At 40.7% G+C, this 26,917-nt stretch overlaps 1 protein-coding gene across 3 annotated transcripts in view; it reads right to left on the bottom strand.

Annotated features, from left to right (window-relative positions):
- Positions 1-1,987: 1,987 nt before the first annotated feature.
- The window catches only part of LOC139749633 (uncharacterized), a 285,318-nt gene continuing 260,388 nt past the window's right edge, over positions 1,988-26,917 (bottom strand). For 2 of the 3 annotated variants that reach the window (XM_071663779.1, XM_071663781.1), the window contains exons 7-8: positions 11,028-11,054; positions 1,988-6,995 (exon numbers count right to left, since the gene is read on the bottom strand). In XM_071663779.1, the coding sequence (XP_071519880.1) occupies positions 6,804-6,995; positions 11,028-11,054 (219 nt within the window). In that variant the 3' untranslated portion in view covers positions 1,988-6,803. The remainder of the gene's footprint in view (positions 6,996-11,027; positions 11,055-26,917) is intronic. The other variant, XM_071663780.1, reaches the window with a different exon arrangement.

The following is a 26,917-nucleotide window of genomic DNA, read 5'->3' as shown; positions in this document are numbered from 1 at the left end:
GTAGGCAATTGAAAGTAAATGCACATAAAAGTAATGGTGTTTGAAAGGAAACAGAGCGAAAATACAGATTTTGAAAAACCCTATACAGTGAAAGAAAAAAGTGTACTAAACCATGTTATAGATATGGGGGGAGAAAGACTGAGGGAGGTGAAAGAATTAAAGTATTTAGGAGCTATCTTGGTTAAGTTTGGGGACATGGAAAGAGAGATAAAAAAGAGAGAAAATGGGGTAGAAGAGTCATTAGGTCCCTTAACAGAATAATATAAGGTTGTACGAGTCTTTTATGTGTGTCAGTGTAGGCAATGGAAGGTAAATGCATGTGAAAGTAATGGCGTTTGAAAGGAAACAGAGTGAAGTACAGATTTTGAAAAACCCTATAGAGTAAAGAAGAAAGTGTACTAAACAGTATTATAGATATGGGGAGAAAGACTGAAAGAGGTGAAAGAATTTTTAAGTATTTAGGAGCTATCTGGGGTGAGTTTGGGGACATGGAAGGAGAGATAAGGAAGAGAGCAAAATGGGGTAGAAAAATAATGAAGGGTTGATTATGGATGTGAAGAAAGGATTGAAGGACAGCACAGTCCTCCCAACCCTGAACTATGCAGCCAGAACATGGACATGGAATGAACTACAAAAGTCGAGAATTCAGGCTGTGAAAATGAGCTATCTGAGAGTAGTATGTAGTGTGATTACATGAAACAAAGAAATATATATGAGAAATATAGTATGGCAGGGAATGCACTTGTGAAGTGGTAGAATGCATGAAACATAATACTTTGAGGTGGTTTTGGCATGTGGAACGAATGCAAGAGGGGGGTTTACGAGGAGAGAGTATGATAGTACAATTAAAGGGGTTGGTGTAAGAGGTAGACCACCCGTGGCATAGGGAAACAGAGCGGAAGAGTATTAGAATTAGAAAAAAGGGGGAAGAATGCTTGGAATGGTGCATGCAGGAGAAACATGTAAGGACAGGGATATGTGGAGACTCTTTTGCCGCAACCATTCCCTTGATGGGAGTTCCTGGAAGGGGTGGGCATCAGAGATATAGATAGACGGATAAAAAGATAGACAGAAAGAATATCACCAATGGATCTCATCTTACTTGGTGTACTTCCAATTCTTTTTAGACAAAATCTTTAAATATCCAGTAAACATTCCCCTTACATACAATGCAGGAAATTTCTATATCACTTTCTAATGATAAGGAAAGCATATAACCTGTTCAAAAAGTATGTTTATCATACAAATATGAAGTGTTTGTGATGCCAGTATAATGTACTGGCGCAAAGGTGCCACATTGCTTTGAGAGAATTTACATAAAATGATAATGGTTCAAGACAACAACTTCTTCAGAACAACTAGGTGTTCCATACAACTCTTGCACTGTATTACTCATAGTGTAGCATACTTACAGGAAGTGAAATAAGAATGGGTGAAAATAATGTTTGCAAAACATTAAAAACATCAAGTAAAGAACCAGGTTAAACTGTTTATACAGAGGACTAACTGAGACAAAACCCAAACTAGGATTATGGATTTTGTGCCAATTAATTCCTTAAATCCTGGGACACAACTACATAAATTTCAATGAATATCTGGTAGCACTTTTAAGCTATGACCATGGTTATGATGCAAGTTAAAGTGTGACTCCAGATGATGGTCAGATGAATGAACACGATGACGGACAAAGTGATTCTTGAGAGTCTGCCATCATACAAAGGCAACACAAAAGCCAGATTTCTGGCCTTCATATCTAAGCCTCTTCGTAAAAATGGGCTTTCTGTCAACTGTAGGCTCATAAGCCATAACTTCATATACAAGATAAATCTGGTCCAACACACTGATTATAACCTGTCTATCAGTAATTAATAAGCTTTAAACCTCAACTGAATCAAATGACATTTCAGAACTATATAAGAGTTTGCATTTAATCAGTTACACAAATAACATTACGAAACTTACCTGAAATATAAAGAGAAAAACTATCTTTTCATTTACACTTTATTGATGGTTTACAGAAGGCTGACAGTCATACATGCAGCTGCTGACACTTGTGTCATGACAGTACCAGACTTGCTTAGACAGAAGTAGAAGAGTTTGATCCTCATCAGCAATAGAAAAAATTCAATCTAAACAAATGTAGTGGAAGTTCTTACTTAACAAATGACAGATAAGTTCACACTTGGCAACTGTACAAATCTCATGCAGAAGAGCTAAGGAAATTTACCCTACACTACCGCAAAAAAAGTGTCTGTAACTGCAGTGGTTGAAGTTCACCCTCAATGAATAATGAGTTATGTTTACATGGGAGGAAATGAATGAAGATGTTCACCCTTAACAGATGATGAACAAATTCATACTCAGCTGTGCAAACAAAACCATCCTTAACAGTTGCTGATGAGGTTCATCTTCATCTACTATAGAAGTTCACCCTTAAATGTTGTAAATGAGGTTCAATGACTACAGAGTTCTTGAGAATTCCTAGAAGTCACCAGCAACACTAACATGAGTAAGGAATACTACCTCCATGAAGTGGTGACAACTTTGTAACAAACAGGGGTAAGTACATGAGACAGGGTGATGGAGAGAGACAGGGAAACACCTTGCTAAAGTAATGCAGGTATCAGTACAGAAACTAATTTTCTTGCATCAATATATAAGATCTGTTTTATGATACAAATATACAGACATAGTAACATATATGGTTTTAGGTGAATGCAAAATACTGTCAACTTAGTCATGAGTGATTTTCCCTGTATGCCTTGTATTCTTCATAATGCACTATTTCTTCCTTGTACATGTAGTCAAATTTAAATAAAATATATATTTCGTACATATTTTGCATTTACCTTAAGCCCTATGGAACATTCACTCTGTAATAATATACAGTAATTTCACTCTGAAGAATGGAGATCTGTTTTCAATAATACTTTTTTTGCAGTAAAATATACATATAAGCATATGAACAAATCAAATATTATTATTAAAATTATCCTCATACAAACCAAACTAAGTTACAATTAATCTCCTTAACAAAAGGTTGCTATATAAAACATTATGGGAAAGCAGACATGACACTTCAGAAATTGGGAAAGTAGATATGACAGTTCAGAAATTAACTTCTTTAAAAAAACGAGTATACATAATCTGATAGCCAAGCAAGTCTGTAACCCATGTTACTTTGTGACAAACATAACAAATGATTTCTCGACAGTGTAGTATCTACATGAATGAACTAGTTCTGCAAAAGGAATAAGATGATTATTTCAGCAACTCTGGCTTTATCTCATTTACCAAAAGTCATCATATGATGAAGTGAGCAATTACTTTTTCTGAAGATAATTTAAGGTGATATGGATCATCAATAATAATTTTATATCCAACATTGTACTTAACAAGAAACATCGAGGTGTCATGTAAACATTAACCATCCAGATAACATTCCTAAACTATTATCATTAATAATTCTTTGTTGTAAATGTTCCAACAACAGGGACTGAAAGCTTTATTAAGTTGAGAATAAGATTAATTTCACAAATTTTTCAGCAAGCATATTAACATTTACTGACTTTCATTAATATGCTTTTGGCAATCAAGCCAGTCATATCCTATGTGTTAAAGTTGGAGAGAAGAGTGTTGCACATGGGTATGCTTACATTCATCTTCATGACACTGATATACCAATCTGCCAAACCTAGGGAATCTGATCCTTAAGATCAACACTTACACTTCAGATCAAGAAAAATTACCTGAAATGCAAATATATATGCATATGCAATTCCAATTCTTATCACAACAACTTTTGGCAATTTATTGCAGCATTAAGCACATACTATTTTTGAAAAGGCCACTCTGCTCTGAATGCAAGTGACAGTGTATCATACATAACATGCAGAATCAGAGAAGAGGCCAAATATGTGCTTCTGTAAGCATCGGATAAAACCAGGTCTTTTTAGCTCTCATTGTCAGATTTTAACTTACCTGAAGATCAGCTTTTGAGTTTTCAAGTACAATGTAACACTTACATTAAATCAGTAACCGGGACAGAAGTACTTGAATCACAATGAGTTAAGAAATGCCCTTAATGGCACTGTGCAATAGCAGCATCAGCTTCATTTTGCACAAAACTTAATGTTGCATTTCCCTATATGCCCACCGTAATTCTCTAAATCAGAGCATAATGAAAAGATCTTACCCAAGGAATTGTTACTCTACTCAGACACTTCTCTAGGAACACCAACTATTTCTTAGAGCCTCCTCTTAGTACAGATCAGAGGTCTTGGGAGGAAATCAGTATAAAAATTATTACTACATACACATAAATCAATGTACCTTTTTATAAAATATCTTCAGCACTGTATTAACATGACTGGTACATTTACACATGAATACATCAAGCTTAACAAATACTTAACACTATTCTACTTGAGATAACAGCAAGTTTCTACTAATTATATTTCACATCATACACTGTAAATATTGAGGTATGATACAAACTATGGAAGTTTTTTGGCAGGCTGCCTTCGTTTCTGAGGCAGGTTGCTCAAAGATGCAGGGAGCAAGGGGCAGGATGCAGGAGGCCTGTAATTTTGAGAAGTCAAGATGCACACTGTTCACAAACGGTGAACTCTGTGTTGCTTGGGAGGTTTGTTAGTGGCTTTAATGAATCTTTTATTTCACTTGTAAATAAATCTAAAAAGTTATGATTCTGGCTCAAAAGAGCAAAAAACAATACATATCTATTATCTCAAATATTATAACAAGGATAAAATATGATTTAAAGTAAACTTCCAAAGTACAAAAGGATTATGATGATAATAATTTCTCAAAAACCTTTAACATTAAAGAAGATTATGTCAAGAGTTTATGCTGTATAACTCATAGAATACAGTCAATGATTACAATCTGACTGTGGACCACAGAGTTATGAGCAATGAATATCTTACGTAACTGAGTTTGTACAGAAGTAATTTATTTTTTCATCTCTTTTTGTGTACAGCAGTCTAATGAATATCTGTCATTATATGAATGTTTAGTTACATATATCGATCAATTACACTTGGAAGGGGTGTAAATTACATACACTTCCATTTATAATCTGATACAATCAAAATAAGTATAATTTTCGAGCTCACTGAGTGAAGGAACGTGTGGAGCATATGAGGACTTACAAAATCATTAGAATTGCAACAGAAATACTTCTACTCTTTTTGGTTTTACCTACTGACACTGCTGGTAACTGTGACACTAAAAGGAACTGCTTATTTTCATACCAATGGCAAAATGTGCTATAATCTATGATATGCATAAAGTATTTTATCATATACTGCAGTTATAAAATGCAACAGCTGAAACACATCATATGATGATAAAAAAATTTATACTGCATACATGATATACCATGGAAACAATAGTTTCTTGAGTCTGATATCAATAATATACTTTACTATTTCCTGATTATCAACAAATGTTTATACATAAAAATAAAATCAATATAATCAAAAATCAATCAACATGATATATTAGAATTTTTACACAAATGGTGCTAAATGCTTCAATTTCATGGTAAAGTAATCTTGGTGCTGAATGACTTTAGGTGTTCCTATGCATCCTTAATAAGACTGGGTTGCATGACAGTCAGACAGCATCTGGTTATATCATCAGGATGCTTAAATGGGGTGCTGATGACTGATGCAGCATACTTTGAAAAAGAAGCCCTTTGAAGCCTATTCTGTATCAATATGAGGAAAAGTGTAACATACTGCAGTACAGTCACAACTTCACTAACCAAAATTTCCTTGATAATGTAAATTTTTTTTTGTGCAGGTACTATATATAATTTTGAGGCAAAGCTAAGGATACAATCCCAGTATTTTCTCATTTTATAATAAGTCAGTTTTAAAAACAAATCTGAATATAGGAAAGTGGGGGACTTTCAACTCAATTTCCATCCATATATCAGACTTTGCATTCAGTTTTAAAATCAACGTTATTCATGTTTTCTAAAATAGTACAATAAATGGGTTTCCTTCTCAAGTTTATTCACAAGAATTTACCATTTTGTTACACTAAATTTCAAGGAAATCATTGTGCACAATCTGAATCATATTTGTCCTACTCCAGACTTTTCTGATTTATAGCAAAACAAAGAAAACTGATACGGTCATGTCATCATACATATAAAATACCTAAAGATCATCACAAATTACTGTGAAATATGATATATTGTTCAACCAGTACTTTTTCCAGGTGATGGATGTATACAGCTCTTGAGTTGCTCTAGTTCTGTAAGGATGACTATTTTAGCAGATGGTCTTTCCTGCAGATAAAACATGCACCTTGAGCAATGCCAAACTTCAGAGCACCGATGGCACATTCTGATGGGTGATATTTGGTTGCTATCATGTGGCCAGTACTACTGCACCATATGCTAGATGTACAGAAAGTGACACTTACATGTAACTGCCCAACTACTGCATATAATGAACAGACATTGAGTAATTTGCAAAACATATTCAAATACCATGCAGAAGAAAGCCAGATATTATGTAGCACAATAAAACCAAAGGAAACTTAGACATTCCCCTTCTGTTATGTGTAACATCCCCTGACACACTAGGGAGGCAAGGGGATTTAGTAATACCACCTTTTAATTATTACCTATACTTGATATCTGTAGAGAACAGGGTGAGAGATAATCCTTCTTCACCTTGTACCATCTCCTCCCTATCTGATTTCCAAGATATGGTGCCTCACTGGTCATGATTGGAAACCCAAGAGGATTAGAAATAAAGCTGCAGTTATTACTGGCAACTACATGAAGAGACAACCATCTTTGGGTAGTTTTTGAGAATGAACGTGCCCTGCTCATCCAAGAAGAGGATGGACAAAGACTCGAGTTTGTCAGGGACACAGCAAGGGGCAGGCACCTCTGGATGTTGACCCATGGAATATATTAGGGACTGGATGATTGCATGATTGCTCCCGCTCAAGCTCTGTGAATAAATGTAATAAATAAATTAAGAGCATCCGAAAAGGGCACAAGGTACATTGTTATCAGAAATACCTAGTAGCATTACCAATGACAGATGTAGGAAGTAGGTGGTAGGCAGCCAATGGCCAGGGAGGTATGTTACCTGTCTTACCTGTCTGGGTATCAGGAAGGTTGTGACATTTGTTTAGTGAGCCAGAACTTTAGTGGTTGTCAAGCTGTACTCCTCTGACCCAGGTAGCTGTCTTTTCTCTCTGCCTCACTAACACGTGAACTACTGGCATTCTGTCTACAACATACAATCTTTTCTTGTCATATGTAACACTTGATTCATGAATCTCATTCTTCATAACTCTTAGTTTTTCCTGAGGTGAGTACTATGCGCTAGCCCTACCTTTTGGCAAATGGTAGGAGCAGTAGACAGAAGTAGTAGGTAGGTTTATTTGGTAGAAACATTAGGTAAAAGTAGTAGGTAGGAACATTAGATAGAAGTAGTCATTAAGAAAATTAGGTAGGAGCCTCTGCAAAAACTGCACTAGACTTGCCCTCTGCTAGTGGCCTGTTAAGGGTGAGGCACTAAAGGCTAAGAAATGGCACTGGAGTTCTTTAGTTATGGATACTCTGCTGCTATGGCCACCCTTTTGAGGGAGTTCCAATTGGAACAGGCATTGGAGACAGATAGATAGATAGATAGATAGATGACAAGAGGATGTAATTCCACAGGACATCTAATGTACTATTAGTGTAGATTCATTAATTTGCCAACACATGAGGACACTGTATCAGAGTTGATGGATATCAAATATAATACTGCTGCAGAGAGACACCTGATATCAATAACTACAGTAATTACTCCCAAACCAGAACTCCTGAAACCATTTCATTCCATAACCAGTATAATCTTAGGACTTGCTGGGTATCTAAGCTACAAAAAAAAAAATTTTCATTGCAGGTTATGGAATATTTTTCAACAATGCAACTTATGTATACAAAAACTAATGGCTAACAAGTAGATGCTCATGAGCTTGCATGTCACTGGCCACTGGAAGTCCTATGATTGAATGCTGTTTAGTCCATCTGCTTAGTTTCTAGTGTCTGGTTATCTCATTTCTTTATGAAATAATCCTTCAAAATTTGCAGGACATTAGTTACCTCGTCTGATTTCTAAGACAATATACTGAGTTGGAGAGTAGTATTCTATATCATCTCCCTTTTTTTTTCTATATTGTTAACATTTCAAATCATGTACATTTTCCAAAAAAGTATCGGCCTCCAGAGCCTGAAGTTCCTCATAATGTACAACTGGCCAACTGAGATTGAAACCTGACATAGCTGCCACCCTGATGCAGTTGTAAACTGCATCAGGGTGGCAACTATATCAGATTTTAATCTCGGTTGGCCAATTGTACATTATGAGAAACTTCAGGCCCAGGGGGCCGATACTTTTTTGGGAGAGTGCACAGCATACATGTCTAAGCACCAACATAAAGGATATCCAGGTAAAGTACGCCTCACCATAAGAGTGGATTCTTGATTACAAATACAGTACTGAAAGTGTTTAATGGCATCACGAATCTATCACAAGAATTTAGTATCACTCATTCTGTTTTTTTACTAATACCATACTGATGGAGAAATTAAAAAGGGATATCAAGGTAATTTTGTTTGATCTATACATCAAATTAATATAATGCAATGTGAGGTATAATGCAAACTTTTTCACAAGCCAATTCTAAATGCTTCCAAAAATAACACACACATCATTCCCAAACCCATTATCATTCCCAAACCTGACTCCTGGATTTGGGAATAATCTCTCTGTTTACAACTATCAATTATAAGCAAAAAACAATGTAGAGAAGTAAGAGGGTAGGACTAGTAATTATTAGCTACTTATTAAGGACTAATTATTACTATTGTAAAAAATTAATAAAGGATTACTTTGAAGAGCTATATGTGCTATACAAAATTACAAACAAAAGTATTGCACAAGCTGCCCACCATTAAGGGCTAAAAAAATAAATATCACAACATGAAGTAAGCAGATTCCTACATCACATTAAAATATACAATATATTTCATATTTTCATAAGGTGCCCACACACACACACACACACACACACACATATATATATATATATATATATATATATATATATATATATATATATATATATATATATATATACATACACACGTCCACACACGCAAATATACATACCTACACAGCCTTCCATGGTTTACCCCAGACGCTTCACATGCCTTGCTTCAATCCACTGACAGCACGTCGACCCCGGTATACCACATCGTTCCAATTCACTCTATTCCTTGCACGCCTTTCACCCTCCTGCATGTTCAGGCCCCGATCACTCAAAATCTTTTTCACTCCATCTTTCCACCTCCAATTTGGTCTCCCACTACTCCTCGTTCCCTCCACCTCAGCCACATATATCCTCTTGGTCAATCTTTCCTCACTCATTCTCTCCATGTGACCAAACCATTTCAAAACACCCTCTTCTGCTCTCTCAACCACACTCTTTCTATTACCACACATCTCTCTTACCCTATTATTACTTACTCGCTCAAACCACCTCACACCACATATTGTCCTGAAACATCTCATTTCCAACACATCCACCCTCCTGCGCACAACCCTATCTATAGCCCACGCCTCGCAACCATACAACATTGTTGGAACCACTATTCCTTCAAACATAACCATTTTTGCTTTCCGAGATAACGTTCTCGACTTCCACACATTCTTCAACGCTCCCAGAACTTCCGCCCCCTCCCCCACCCTATGATTCACTTCCGCTTCCATGGTTCCATCCACTGCCAAATCCACTCCCAGATATCTAAAACACTTCACTTCCACCAGTTTTTCTGCATTCAAACTTATCTCCCAATTGACTTGACCCTAAACCCTACTGTACCTAATAACCTATATATATCAAAATATACATATCAACATATATACATATACATTTTTTTTTTTTTTTTTTTTTTATACTTTGTCGCTGTCTCCCGCGTTTGCGAGGTAGCGCAAGGAAACAGACGAAAGAAATGGCCCAACCCCCCCCATACACATGTACATACACACGTCCACACACACAAATATACATACCTACACAGCTTTCCATGGTTTACCCCGGACGCTTCACATGCCTTGATTCAATCCACTGACAGCACGTCAACCCCTGTATACCACATCGCTCCAATTCACTCTATTCCTTGCCCTCCTTTCACCCTCCTGCATGTTCAGGCCCCGATCACACAAAATCTTTTTCACTCCATCTTTCCACCTCCAATTTGGTCTCCCTCTTCTCCTCGTTCCCTCCACCTCCGACACATATATCCTCTTGGTCAATCTTTCCTCACTCATTCTCTCCATGTGCCCAAACCATTTTAAAACACCCTCTTCTGCTCTCTCAACCACGCTCTTTTTATTTCCACACATCTCTCTTACCCTTACGTTACTTACTCGATCAAACCACCTCACACCACACATTGTCCTCAAACATCTCATTTCCAGCACATCCATCCTCCTGCGCACAACTCTATCCATAGCCCACGCCTCGCAACCATACAACATTGTTGGAACTACTATTCCTTCAACATATATACATATACATATCAACATATATACATATACATACACAGACATATACATATATACACACGTTCATATTCGTACTTGATTGCTTTCAATTCTAATACCACCCCGCCACCACAGGAAACAGCCTCGCTATCCCCTGCTTCAGCGAAGGTAGCGCCAGGAAAACAGACAAAAAAGGCCACATTGGTCCACACTCGGTCTGTAGCTGTGATGGATATGGATACAGGGCTGGCTTTCCCCTCCTGCCTCAAGGAAGGTATAGGATTGCACATATCACCATGGGAGCGCTAGAAAATAACCAAATTACCCATAAAGACAAATCTTACACAATATCAACTCACATACAACATCACATTTTACGTTCTAAACATTTAAGAGTTTAGCGGGTGAGGAAGACTGTACAAACAAGACATTACTTACACACAGTCTGTTGGTCCTCCAGTTGGGCTACATATGTGGGAGAGACGATACAGTTAGTTACACAATATGTGGGAGACGATACTAGTTAGTTACACAATATGTGGGAGAGACGATACAGTTAGTTACACAATATGTGGGAGACGATACTAGTTAGTTACACAATATGTGGGAGAGACGATACAGTTAGTTACACAATATGTGGGAGACGATACTAGTTAGTTACACAATATGTGGGAGAGACGATACCAGTTAGTTACACAATATGTGAGAGACGATACCAGTCAGTTACACAATATGTGGGAGAGACGATACCAGTCAGTTACACAATATGTGGGAGAGACGATACCAGTCAGTTACACAATATGTGGGAGACGATACAGTTAGTTACACAATATGTGGGAGAGACGATACCAGTTAGTTACACAATATGTGGGAGAGACGATACCAGTCAGTTACACAATATGTGGGAGAGACGATACCAGTCAGTTACACAATAGCCGGACGGAGGGCAAGGAAGACTGTAAACACCTGACTGATACCTGGTCAGTTGAGAGGACACAAGTTCAGCAAGGATGTATGCAAGGTTAACACAGATCTATTCAGGTCTAACTAAGTAGTTAGTAACATGGTTAAGTAAGTAGTTAGTAACATGGTTAAGTAAGTAGTTAGTAACATGGTTAAGTAAGTAGTTAGTAACATGGTTAAGTAAGTAGTTAGTAACATGGTTAACTAAATAGTTAGCTACATGGTTAACAAAACAGTTACTGACATGATTAAATAAGTAGTTAGTTACATGGTTAACTAAGTGGTTAGTTAGTTACAAGGTTAACTAAGTAGTTACTTAGTTACCTGGTTAACTAAGTTGTTAGTTACAAGGTTAACTAAGTAGACAGTTTGTAACATGGTTAACTAAGTAGTTAGTAACATGGTTAACAAAGTAGTTAGTTACATGGTTAACTAAGTAGTTAGTTACATGGTTAACTAAGTAGTTACTTAGTTACCTGGTTAACTAAGTTGTTAGTTACAAGGTTAACTAAGTAGACAGTTTGTAACATGGTTAACTAAGTAGTTAGTAACATGGTTAACTAAGTAGTTAGTTTCATGGTCAACTAAGTAGTTAGTTACATGGTTAACTAAGTAGTTAGTTACATGGTTAACTAAGTGGTTAGTTACATGGTTAACTAAGTAGTTAGTTACATGGTTAACTAAGTAGTTAGTTACATGGTTAACTAAGTGGTTAGTTACATGGTTAACTAAGTAGTTAGTTACATGGTTAACTAAGTAGTTAGTTACATGGTTAACTAAGTAGTTAGTTTCATGGTTAACTAAGTAGTTAGTTACATGGTTAACTAAGTAGTTAGTTACATGGTTAACTAAGTAGGTTAGTTACATGGTTAACTAAGTAGTTAGTTACATGGTTAACTAAGTAGTTAGTTACATGGTTAACTAAGTAGTTAGTTACATGGTTAACAAGGTTGTTCAAAGGCAGTGACGTGCAGAGGATTCAGGGAGGGGTATGTGGCCCTGGTGGTCAAATTATGAAGGAGTTTCCCCAAATTATACTATTCCAATAAAGATGTCAAAATTATTACTATATAATAACAGAGATGATGTAATAGTGTGGCTCCTTCCTGATTCATTCAACTGGTTAAATATGTGACCCGGAATGTATTGTCATCTTCTGATATGACAATCATAGTAAGTGAAGTTCACTGAAGTGTTGCATGGCTCCTGGTTTACCTGTACATTAGGAATGATAACAGTTTGTTGCACTACAACACAGTGTAGTGACCCAAGGTCATCTTAATGACGACGCCGTTTGCAGAGGGGTGGAGCTGTGACCTCACCTGACCTAATAATCCTCGAAAGAATGTGTTTGGTGGGCCATCCTGCACTGCACCTGCATCCCTGACACCTACACTCAGTGTTGGTAGCAGGTCAGAAGCAGCTTCGAGAATCGCTGCCGCTGACATACCTCAGCGGGGTATGACAGCAGCCAACAGGGAAAGGCCCTTGTCGGGGCAGGAGTCGCTCCCACGACCATCTTAACACAAACCAAACCACAACCATCACCTCCACAGTGAACCTGGCTCTCGTTATGGCTGACTGCGGTAACAAGGCCAACCCCCTCGGCCTAGTGCTGAGGTCCCTCACGGCCCGCCCGCCCGCCCTCCTCTCCTGACTTGTAGGAAGGTTTAATCTCAAACAACAAAAACAACTGAGTAAGTGAGTCAGGCAGTAGACTTACCAAGCGCCACACCACAAGTGAACCACTCCACCACCTCAACTCTTCACCTCCAGCCGTCAACCACAAGTGGCAGAGAGAGTGTGTGTCATGTTACTGGCAGGTACGTACCAGTGTCATGTTACTGGCAGGTACGTACCAGTGTCATGTTACTGGCAGGTACGTACCAGTGTCATGTTACTGGCAGGTACGTACCAGTGTCATGTTACTGGCAGGTACGTACCAGTGTCATGTTACTGGCAGGTACGTACCAGTGTCATGTTACTGGCAGGTACGTACCAGTGTCATGTTACTGGCAGGTACGTACCAGTGTCATGTTACTGGCAGGTACGTACCAGTGTCATGTTACTGGCAGGTACGTACCAGTGTCATGTTACTGGCAGGTACGTACCAGTGTCATGTTACTGGCAGGTACGTACCAGTGTCATGTTACTGGCAGGTACGTACCAGTGTCATGTTACTGGCAGGTACGTACCAGTGTCATGTCCACATTAGTCAAGACTCACGTGACACATCATTACCATCATCACCCGTCACAAGCAGCAGTTGTAACAACAAGGGACCTACGACCACGTCCGCGCCCTGCCTTCCTCATGACCCTCTGTCAATCGAGCCTCCGGCGGGTCGGTGATGGTGGTCAGGTGGTGGCGCGTCCTGCTCCCCACACCAGCCATCCCTCCCTCATATTACTCCACCTACTACCTCACTTTACTACCTCTTCCTCACCACCTACTACCTCACTTTACTACCTCTTCCTCACCACCTACTACCTCACTTTACTACCTCTTCCTCACCACCTACTACCTCACTTTACTACCTCTTCCTCACCACCTACTACCTCACTTTACTACCTCTTCCTCACCACCTACTACCTCACTTTACTACCTCTTCCTCACCACCTACTACCTCACTTTACTACCTCTTCCTCACCACCTACTACCTCACTTTACTACCTCTTCCTCACCACCTACTACCTCACTTTACTACCTCCTCCTCACCACCTACTACCTCACTTTACTACCTCCTCCTCACCACCTACTACCTCACTTTACTACCTCTTCCTCACCACCTACTACCTCACTTTACTACCTCCTCCTCACCACCTACTACCTCACTTTACTACCTCCTCCTCACCACCTACTACCTCACTTTACTACCTCTTCCTCACCACCTACTACCTCACTTTACTACCTCTTCCTCACCACCTACTACCTCACTTTACTACCTCCTCCTCACCACCTACTACCTCACTTTACTACCTCCTCCTCACCACCTACTACCTCACTTTACTACCTCTTCCTCACCACCTACTACCTCACTTTACTACCTCTTCCTCACCACCTACTACCTCACTTTACTACCTCTTCCTCACCCCCTACTACCTCACTTTACTACCTCCTCCTCACCACCTACTACCTCACTTTACTACCTCTTCCTCACCACCTACTACCTCACTTTACTACCTCTTCCTCACCACCTACTACCTCACTTTACTACCTCTTCCTCACCACCTACTACCTCACTTTACTACCTCCTCCTCACCACCTACTACCTCACTTTACTACCTCTTCCTCACCACCTACTACCTCACTTTACTACCTCTTCCTCACCACCTACTACCTCACTTTACTACCTCTTCCTCACCACCTACTACCTCACTTTACTACCTCTTCCTCACCACCTACTACCTCACTTTACTACCTCTTCCTCACCACCTACTACCCACTTTACTACCTCCTCCTCACCACCTACTACCTCACTTTACTACCTCCTCCTCACCACCTACTACCCCACTTTACTACCTCTTCCTCACCACCTACTACCTCACTTTACTACCTCCTCCTCACCACCTACTACCTCACTTTACTACCTCCTCCTCACCACCTACTACCTCACTTTACTACCTCTTCCTCACCACCTACTACCTCACTTTACTACCTCCTCCTCACCACCTACTACCCCACTTTACTACCTCTTCCTCACCACCTACTACCTCACTTTACTACCTCCTCCTCACCACCTACTACCTCACTTTACTACCTCCTCCTCACCACCTACTACCTCACTTTACTACCTCCTCCTCACCAACTACTACCTCACTTTACTACCTCCTCCTCACCACCACCTCATCGGTTATATCTTAGCCAATAACACATAACTGTTGTTGTGCCTCTAAGTTATACCCCACCACCACAACAACAACAACACAAGCTAAATAACCATCAGTAAAATATCATTTGGTATAATAATCTTGAACTGGATAAAGTTATATGAAGATCTTTATCTATGGGAGACTGTGTTTCTGTACTCACTATATGTGGCTATAATTGATCAGATCAGCTACTGTCTTGCACACACCAGAAACTGATGATAATCTGATGAGGTTACAGTGTCAGCAGAGGCAAGGCTGCCACGTAAGATGTACATGGTTAACTGCGGGTTACATGATTAACAAGACGTACATGGTTAACCGAGGGTTACATGGTTAACAAGACGTACATGGTTAACTAGGCCACTGGTGGGATAACAATGTTACACAAGGTTAACCTGAACGTACATGATGGTCACACGGGTTATTACAGGGACCTACCAACAACTTGTACATTACATACAACATCAAGATACACAACACGATCACATGGGTCATTATAACAACACGATCACATGGATCAATATAACAACACGATCACATGGGTCATTATAACAACACGATCACATGGATCATTATAACAACACGATCACATGGATCATTATAACAACACGATCACATGGACCAATATAACAACACGATCACATGGGTCATTATAACAACACGATCACATGGATCATTATAACAACACGATCACATGGACCAATATAACAACACGATCACATGGGTCATTATAACAACACGATCACATGGATCATTATAACAACACGATCACATGGGTCATTATAACAATACGATCACATGGACCAATATAACAACACGATCACATGGATCATAATAACAACACGATCACATGGGTCATTATAACAACACGATCACATGGATCAATATAACAACACGATCACACGGGTCATTATAACAATACGATCACATGGACCAATATAACAACACGATCACATGGATCATAATAACAACACGATCACATGGGCCATTATAACATGATCACATGGATCATTATAACAACACGATCACATGGGTCATTATAACAATACGATCACATGGATCAATATAACAACACGATCACATGGATCAATATAACAACACGATCACATGGATCATTATAACAATACGATCACATGGATCAATATAACACGATCACATTGATCATTATAACACGATCACATGGATCAATATAACAACACGATCACATGGGTCATTATAACAACACGATCACATGGATCATTATAACAACACGATCACATGGGTCATTATAACAATACGATCACATGGACCAATATAACAACACGATCACATGGATCATAATAACAACACGATCACATGGGTCATTATAACACGATCACATGGATCATTATAACAACACGATCACATGGGTCATTATAACAATACGATCATATGGATCATTATAACAACACGATCACATGGACCAATACAACACGATCACATGGATCATAATAACAACACGATCACATGGATCATTAGAACAACATGATCAGATGGGTCATTATAACACGATCACACGGATCATTATAACAACACGATCACATTGATCATTATAACAACACGATCACATGGATCATTATAACACGATCAAATGGATCATTATAACACGATCACATGGACCAATATAACAACACGATCATGTGGGTCATTATAACACGATCACATGGATCATTATAACAACACGATCACATGGGTCATTATAACACGATCACATGGACCAATATAACAACACGATCACATGGATCATAATAACAACACGATCACATGGATCAATAGAACGACGCGATCACATGGGTCATTATAACACGATCACATGGATCATTATAACAAGATCACAATGATCATTATAACAACACGATCACATGGATCCTTATAACAACACGATCACATGGATCATTATAACACGATCACATGGGTCATTATAACACGATCACATGGGTCATTATAACAACACGATCACATGGGTCATTATAACACGATCACATGGATCAATATAACAAGATCACATTGATCATTATAACAAGATCACATGGATCATTATAACAACACGATCACATGGATCATTATAACAACACGATCACCTGGGCCATTATAACAACGCGATCACATGGATCATTATAACAACACGATCACATTGATCATTATAACAACAATCACATGGATCATTATAACACGATCACATGGATCATTATAACAACACGATCACATTGATCAATATAACAACACGGTCACATGGGTCATTATAACAACACGATCACATGGGTCATTATAACAACACGATCACATAGATCATTATAACACGATCACATGGATCTTTAAAACAACACGATCACATGGATCATTATAACACGATCACATGGATCATTATAACACGATCACATTGATCATTATAACACCATGATCACATGGATCATTATAACATGATCACATGGATCATTATAACAACACGATCACATTGATCAATATAACAACACGGTCACATGGATCAATATAACAACACGATCACATGGATCAATATAACAACACGATCACATGGATCATTATAACAACACGATCCCATGGATCAATATAACAACACGATCACATGGGTCATTATAACAACACGATCACATGGATTAATATAACAACAGCACATGGACCATTATAACAACACGATCACATGGATCATTATAACACGATCACATGGATCAATATAACAAGAGCACATGGGTCATTATAACAACACATCACATGGGTCATTATAACAACACGATCACATGGATCGATATAACAAGAGCACATGGATCATTATAACAAGATCACATGGATCATTATAACACGATCACATGGGTCATTATAACAACACGATCACATGGATCAATATAACATGATCACATGGATCATTATAACAAGATCACATGGGTCATTATAACACGATCACATGGATCAATATAACAAGATCACATGGGTCATTATAACAACACGATCACATGTATCATTATAACAACACGATCACATGGGTCATTATAACAACACGATCACATGGATCAATATAACAAGATCACATGGGTCATTATAACAACACGATCACATGGATCATTATAACAACACGATCACATGGGTCATTATAACAACACGATCACATGGATCATTATAACAACACGATCACATGGATCATTATAACAACACGATAACATGGGTCATTATAACAACACGATCACATGGATCATTATAACAACACGATAACATGGGTCATTATAACAACACGATCACATGGATCATTATAACAACACGATAACATGGGTCATTATAACAACACGATCACATGGATCATTATAACAACACGATCACATAGGTCATTATAACAACACGATCACATGGATCATTATAACAACACGATCACATGGATCAATATAACAAGATCACATGGGTCATTATAACAACACGATCACATGGATCATTATAACCACGATAACATGGGTCATTATAACAACACGATCACATGGGTCATTATAACAACACGATCACATGGATCATTATAACAACACGATCACATTGGTCATTATAACAACACGATCACATGGATCATTATAACAACACGATCACATGGGTCATTACAACAACACGATCACATGGATCATTATAACAACACGATCACATGGGTCATTATAACAACACGATCACATGGATCATTATAACAACACGATCCCATGGATCATTATAACAACACGATCACATGGGTCATTATAACAACACGATCACATGGATCATTATAACAACACAATCACATGGATCAATATAACAAGATCACATGGGTCATTATAACAACACGATCACATGGATCATTATAACAACACGATAACATGGGTCATTATAACAACACGATCACATGGATCATTATAACAACACGATCACATTGGTCATTATAACAACACGATCACATGGATCATTATAACAACACGATCACATGGGTCATTATAACAACACGATCACATGGATCATTATAACAACACGATCACATGGATCATTATAACAACACGATCACATGGGTCATTATAACAACACGATCACATGGGTCATTATAACAACACGATCACATGGATCATTATAACAACACGATCACATGGGTCATTATAACAACACGATCACATGGATCATTATAACAACACGATCACATTGGTCATTATAACAACACGATCACATGGATCATTATAACAACACGATCACATGGGTCATTATAATAACATGGCGTACTGGACATAACAGTTTCGATGGTCCTACATATATACTTTTTGGTTTACGTATGACGATGAGTGAGGATATGATTAACTAGGTAGATTGATGTTCACTAAACATGTATGTACATCTGGTTAACTGTGTAGATTCTTATCAATACTGGTACGTACATGAAGGTGTCACCTGAGGTGGATAGGGTTAACAAGAACAAATATATGGCTGACTTGTGTTACCTAGAACATTCTGGGGAGTCAAGTGTAGTTGCCCCTGACACATCTAAGACTTTTGATAAGGTGTGGCGTCGGGGTCCCATCTTTAAGCTCCCTCTTCTGGCTTCCTTACCTCACTTTGCTCCTCTAAATCTACCATCCTCTCTGGCCAATCTATCTCTGTGGTTGTTGATGGATCAGCCTAGGCCTCCCATGTCTCCACCAGCAGCGGTGTACCTCAAGGTTGGGTCCTCTCTCCTTCTCTTATTATCTTTTTTTTTTTTTTAGCGATTTCCTCTCCTCCACAAATAATGCAATGCACTCATACGCTGATGACTCAACACTGCATTCATCCACATCCTTCAATTCAACTCCCTCTTCTTTCACTCGATCTGCATCTCGTCATGACACAGTTTCCATAATAAACTCAGACTTGGACAGGATATCTGAGTAGGGTAGAGGAAATGTGGTTAAGTTGAACTCCTCCAAGACACAGTTTCTCTCCATCTCTCTATGGAAAACTCCTCACAACTCTCGTCTCTCCCTCGAGGGTTCTGGAGTTCCACCTCTTGACTCTGTGAACACACTTGGTACCACTGTACCATTCCTACTATCTTGGAAACCCGACATTACGGAAGTAGCTGCTAAGTCTGCCTCCAAGATACTGGCTGTCCTGTTTCCATGTGGCAACTTGTGAACAGTTTATACACAGGACTGACCCGTCCTGTATGGTGTACTGCTCTCACATCTGTGGTGGTTCTACTTATGTATCCTCACTTGACACACTTCACTTGAAAGCGGTCCCACTTATAAACTGTGCCACACTAACTTCCAAACTTGACCCCCCTGCCCTACGCCACAATGTTGGTTAACTTTCCCTCTTCTATAGGTATTATTTTGGATTTTGCTCCCGAGAGCTGGCTGCTTGTGTGCCCCCACCACTAGCTAGACCACACAATACTCGGCAAGCTGCTACGTCACATGATTACTGTGTGGCCGTTGGCAACTTAAGGGTGGGCCGTTTTGATAACTGTTTCTTTCCCTACACCTCGAAGCTTTGGAACTCTCCACCTTCTCATGTCTTTCCCAATAACTATGACCTGATACACTTCAAAAGTCAGGTTTTTCACTTTCTAAAAAATTCGTAAATTCTTTCCCTTGTCTTTTCCTTTCCCGATGGAAAGTTCTCTATCTCAGTTAAGGTCCGGCCTTGATGTGGACTTTGGTCCAAGACTGGAACCTTCAACATAAAAAATTGATGATTACATTGATCAATGTGTTAGAGGCGAGTCAGTGTGGCAGGTAGAAGGGTAGATAGGTCAACATATATATACAAGTGTCCGCACGGGTAACATAACACATACGTTACCAGTCAATACATGACAAACTAAGTGGTTGGTTGTTTGAGCTGAGTTCTGTCAACTACCAGGGTCATTAAGGGCGTTAACGTAAGCTACACCAACATCCTTCCTCATGTGTTGAAGATCAATATAAGACCACACACACTTTCACTATGTACGTTATGTGGACCATGACTGCATGCATCATGGATGAACCATAACACATATGACAACTTGACTGTCATACATAATTACTTGGGGTCCCACCAGTGTACAACTCCCTCCCCGTACAGTGCAAGAGATGGGCCCCCACCAGTGTACAACTCCCTCCCCGTACAGTACAAGAGATGGGCCCCCACCAGTGTACAACTCCCTCCCCGTACAGTACAAGAGATGGGCCCCCACCAGTGTACAACTCCCCCCCCCCCCGTACAGTACAAGAGATGGTGTCCCACCAATGTACAACTCCCTCCCCGTACAGTACAAGAGATGGGCCCCACCAGTGTACAACTCCCTCCCCGTACAGTACAAGAGATGGGCCCCCACCAATGTACAACTCCCTCCCCGTACAGTTCAAGAGATGGGCCTCCACTAATGTACAACTCCCTCCCCGTACAGTGCAAGAGATGGGCCCCCACCAATGTGCAACTCCCTCCCCGTACAGTGCAAGAGATGGGCCCCCACCAGTGTACAACTCCCTCCCCGTACAGTACAAGAGATGGGCCCCCACCAGTGTACAACTCCCTCCCGTACAGTACAAGAGATGGGCCCCCACCAGTGTACAACTCCCTCCCGTACAGTACAAGAGATGGGCCCCCACCAGTGTACATCTCCCTCCCCGTACAGTACACAGTCCACATAGGTAATCAGAGGTCGAGTGTATGTACAGCAGTAGGATGCAGCATCATGTATGATGGTGGGTCATGGTTAGCTTCACGTGTGGAGGGAAGGTGGGTCGTGTGACGGTAACCCACAATAATGTGTGTGTGTGTGTGTGTGTGTGTGTGTGTGTGTGTGTATCATCTCTGTAATGGTTACCTGGCTACCTACCATCATCACCAAGTACCACTCACGTAGCGTACGCTACTTTCTATCACACTACACTGTGTTGACACGTCTTTAATTGCTAATTACCCTGGTTGGTAATGGTCATTACGCCAGCCTAACTGCTCAGATATATTGGCGTCCACAGATAACCTGCTGGTTCACTTGTTATCAAGCCTGGCCACAGTGGGTTGTTACAACTTGTTATTATGAGGTGTATGGTGGTGGCCGGGGGCCACACTGCGTCACGTCCCCCCCCCCCCCACCCCACGCTGGCGTGTCTGGTGCTGGTAGTTACGCTATGCTAGGTTGTGCTACACTAGCGCTAGGTTATTTGGCAATACTAGGATAGTTGTGCTATATTATAACTGAAGCCTTCGCTAACTGCGCTATATTACGACTGAAGCCTTCGCTAACTGCGCTATATTATGACTGAAGCCTTCGCTAACTGCGCTATATTACGACTGAAGCCTTCGCTAACTGCGCTATATTATGACTGAAGCCTTCGCTAACTGCGCTATATTACGACTGAAGCCTTCGCTAACTGCGCTATATTATGACTGAAGCCTTCGCTAACTGCGCTATATTACGACTGAAGCCTTCGCTAACTGCGCTATATTACGACTGAAGCCTTCGCTAACTGCGCTATATTATGACTGAAGCCTTCGCTAACTGCGCTATATTACGACTGAAGCCTTCGCTAACTGCGCTATATTACGAGTTAAGCCTTCGCTAACTGCGCTATATTACGACTGAAGCCTTCGCTAACTGCGCTATATTACGACTGAAGCCTTCGCTAACTGCGCTATATTACGACTGAAGCCTTCGCTAACTGCGCTATATTACGACTGAAGCCTTCGCTAACTGCGCTATATTACGACTGAAGCCTTCGCTGACTGCGCTATATTACGACTGAAGCCTTCGCTAACTGCGCTATATTACGACTGAAGCCTTCGCTAACTGCGCTATATTACGACTGAAGCCTTCGCTAACTGCGCTATATTACGACTGAAGCCTTCGCTAACTGCGCTATATTACGACTGAAGCCTTCGCTAACTGCGCTATATTATGACTGAAGCCTTCGCTAACTGCGCTATATTACGACTGAAGCCTTCGCTAACTGCGCTATATTACGACTGAAGCCTTCGCTAACTGCGCTATATTATGACTGAAGCCTTCGCTAACTGCGCTATATTACGACTGAAGCCTTCGCTAACTGCGCTATATTACGACTGAAGCCTTCGCTAACTGCGCTATATTACGACTGAAGCCTTCGCTAACTGCGCTATATTACGACTGAAGCCTTCGCTAACTGCGCTATATTACGACTGAAGCCTTCGCTAACTGCGCTATATTACGACTGAAGCCTTCGCTAACTGCGCTATATTACGACTGAAGCCTTCGCTGACTGCGCTATATTACGACTGAAGCCTTCGCTAACTGCGCTATATTACGACTGAAGCCTTCGCTAACTGCGCTATATTACGACTGAAGCCTTCGCTAACTGCGCTATATTACGACTGAAGCCTTCGCTAACTGCGCTATATTACGACTCGGTACAACATTATTGTAACTAGCATCAATTACATTGTGGCTATGATAGACTGCCCTATACTGTGGCCCAGTGTGGCGCTCAAGCTAAGCTGAGCTATAGCGTAGCTATGTACGTCAGGTTGTGTTGTGTTGTGTTATAGTGTAGCGCGGTGTGTTGTGTTATAGTGTAGCGCGGTGTGTTGTGTTATAGTGTAGCGCGGTGTGTTGTGCTATAGTGTGGCGCGGTGTGTTGTGTTATCGTGTAGCGCGGTGTGTTGTGTTATAGTGTGGCGCGGTGTGTTGTGTTATAGTGTAGCACGGTGTGTTGTGTTATAGTGTGGCGCGGTGTGTTGTGTTATAGTGTGGCGCAGTGTGTTGTGTTATAGTGTAGCACGGTGTGTTGTGTTATAGTGTGGCGCGGTGTGTTGTGTTATAGTGTAGCGCGGTGTGTTGTGTTAGAGTGTAGCGCGGTGTGTTGTGTTATAGTGTAGCACGGTGTGTTGTGTTATAGTGTAGCACGGTGTGTTGTGTTATAGTGTAGCGCGGTGTGTTGTGTTATAGTGTAGCACGGTGTGTTGTGTTATAGTGTGGCGCGGTGTGTTGTGTTATAGTGTGGCGCGGTGTGTTGTGTTATAGTGTGGCGCGGTGTGTTGTGTTATAGTGTGGCGCGGTGTGTTGTGTTATAGTGTAGCGCGGTGTGTTGTGTTATAGTGTGGCGCTGTGTGTTGTGTTATAGTGTAGCACGGTGTGTTGTGTTATAGTGTAGCAAGGTGTGTTGTGTTATAGTGTAGCGCGGTGTGTTGTGTTATAGTGTAGCACGGTGTGTTGTGTTATAGTGTGGCGCGGTGTGTTGTGTTATAGTGTAGCGCGGTGTGTTGTGTTATAGTGTGGCGCGGTGTGTTGTGTTATAGTGTGGCGCGGTGTGTTGTGTTATAGTGTAGCACGGTGTGTTGTGTTATAGTGTAGCACGGTGTGTTGTGTTATAGTGTAGCACGGTGTGTTGTGTTATAGTGTGGCGCGGTGTGTTGTGTTATAGTGTGGCGCGGTGTGTTGTGTTATAGTGTGGCGCGGTGTGTTGTGTTATAGTGTAGCGCGGTGTGTTGTGTTATAGTGTGGAGCGGTGTGGTGTTATAGTGTAGCACGGTGTGTTGTGTTATAGTGTAGCACGGTGTGTTGTGTTATAGTGTAGCGCGGTGTGTTGTGTTATAGTGTGGCGCGGTGTTGTGTTATAGTGTAGCACGGTGTGTTGTGTTATAGTGTGGCGCGGTGTGTTGTGTTATAGTGTAGCACGGTGTGTTGTGTTATAGTGTAGCGTGGTGTGTTGTGTTATAGTGTAGCGCGGTGTGTTGTGTTATAGTGCAGCACGGTGTGTTGTGTTATAGTGTAGGGCGGTGTGTTGTGTTATAGTGTAGCGCGGTGTGTTGTGTTATAGTGTAGCACGGTGTGTTGTGTTATAGTGTAGCGCGGTGTGTTGTGTTATAGTGTAGCACGGTGTGTTGTGTTATAGTGTAGCGTGGTGTGTTGTGTTATAGTGTAGGGCGGTGTGTTGTGTTATAGTGTGGCGCGGTGTGTTGTGTTATAGTGTGGCGCGGTGTGTTGTGTTATAGTGTAGCGCGGTGTGTTGTGTTATAGTGTGGCGCGGTGTGTTGTGTTATAGTGTAGCGCGGTGTGTTGTGTTATAGTGTAGCGCGGTGTGTTGTGTTATAGTGTAGCGCGGTGTGTTGTGTTATAGTGTAGCACGGTGTGTTGTGTTATAGTGTAGCGTGGTGTGTTGTGTTATAGTGTAGCGCGGTGTGTTGTGTTATAGTGTAGCACGGTGTGTTGTGTTATAGTGTAGGGCGGTGTGTTGTGTTATAGTGTAGCACGGTGTGTTGTGTTATAGTGTAGCGCGGTGTTGTGTTATAGTGTAGCACGGTGTGTTGTGTTATAGTGTAGCACGGTGTGTTGTGTTATAGTGTAGCGCGGTGTGTTGTGTTATAGTGTAGCGCGGTGTGTTGTGTTATAGTGTAGCGCGGTGTGTTGTGTTATAGTGTAGCGCGGTGTGTTGTGTTATAGTGTGGCGCGGTGTGTTGTGTTATTGTGTAGCGCGGTGTGTTGTGTTATAGTGTAGCACGGTGTGTTGTGTTATAGTGTAGCGCGGTGTGTTGTGTTATAGTGTAGCGCGGTGTGTTGTGTTATAGTGTAGCGCGGTGTGTTGTGTTATAGTGTAGCACGGTGTGTTGTGTTATAGTGTAGCACGGTGTGTTGTGTTATAGTGTAGCGCGGTGTGTTGTGTTATAGTGTAGCGCGGTGTGTTGTGTTATAGTGTAGCGCGGTGTGTTGTGTTATAGTGTAGCGCGGTGTGTTGTGTTATAGTGTAGCACGGTGTGTTGTGTTATAGTGTAGCACGGTGTGTTGTGTTATAGTGTAGCACGGTGTGTTGTGTTATAGTGTAGCACGGTGTGTTGTGTTATAGTGTAGCGCGGTGTGTTGTGTTATAGTGTGGCGCGGTGTTGTGTTATAGTGTAGCACTGTGTGTTGTGTTATAGTGTAGCGCGGTGTGTTGTGTTATAGTGTAGCGCGGTGTGTTGTGTTATAGTGTAGCGCGGTGTGTTGTGTTATAGTGTAGCGCGGTGTGTTGTGTTATAGTGTAGCACGGTAGTCTGGGTATGTGTTGTACTTTGGCTCAGTAGCTAAACTTGGCTAAGTCATTCTATACTGTGGCTCCATCATTACGACAAACTACGCTCATATATACGTCGTCTCGTTAATCACATAAGGCTAGGATAGCTGAGGTGAGGTGTGGACTGCGTAAAGTGTGCTAAGTTAGGCTGTGACATGCTAGGTTAGGCTGTGACATGCTAGGTTAGGCTGTGACATGCTCGGTTGGTGTATGCTAGGTTGGTGTGTGCTAGGTTAGGTGTGTGCTAGGTTAGGTGTGTGCTAGGTTATGCTATACCGTGGCTCAGTTGTCAGACTAAACATTAAGGCTAACCTAACCTCGATATAGGACAATGTGGCTACGTGGCTACGTGGTTACGATGTAGGACAATGTGGCTACGTGGTTACGATGTAGGACAGTGTGGCTACGTGGTTACGATGTAGGACTGTGGCTACGTGGTCACGATGTAGGACAGTGTGGCTACGTGGTTACT

The sequence above is a fragment of the Panulirus ornatus genome, chromosome 7 (genome assembly GCF_036320965.1).
Source record: "Panulirus ornatus isolate Po-2019 chromosome 7, ASM3632096v1, whole genome shotgun sequence".
NCBI lineage: Eukaryota > Metazoa > Arthropoda > Malacostraca > Decapoda > Palinuridae > Panulirus > Panulirus ornatus.
Note: the sequence above shows the minus strand (reverse complement) of the source record. Positions and strands in the feature narration are given on the sequence as shown.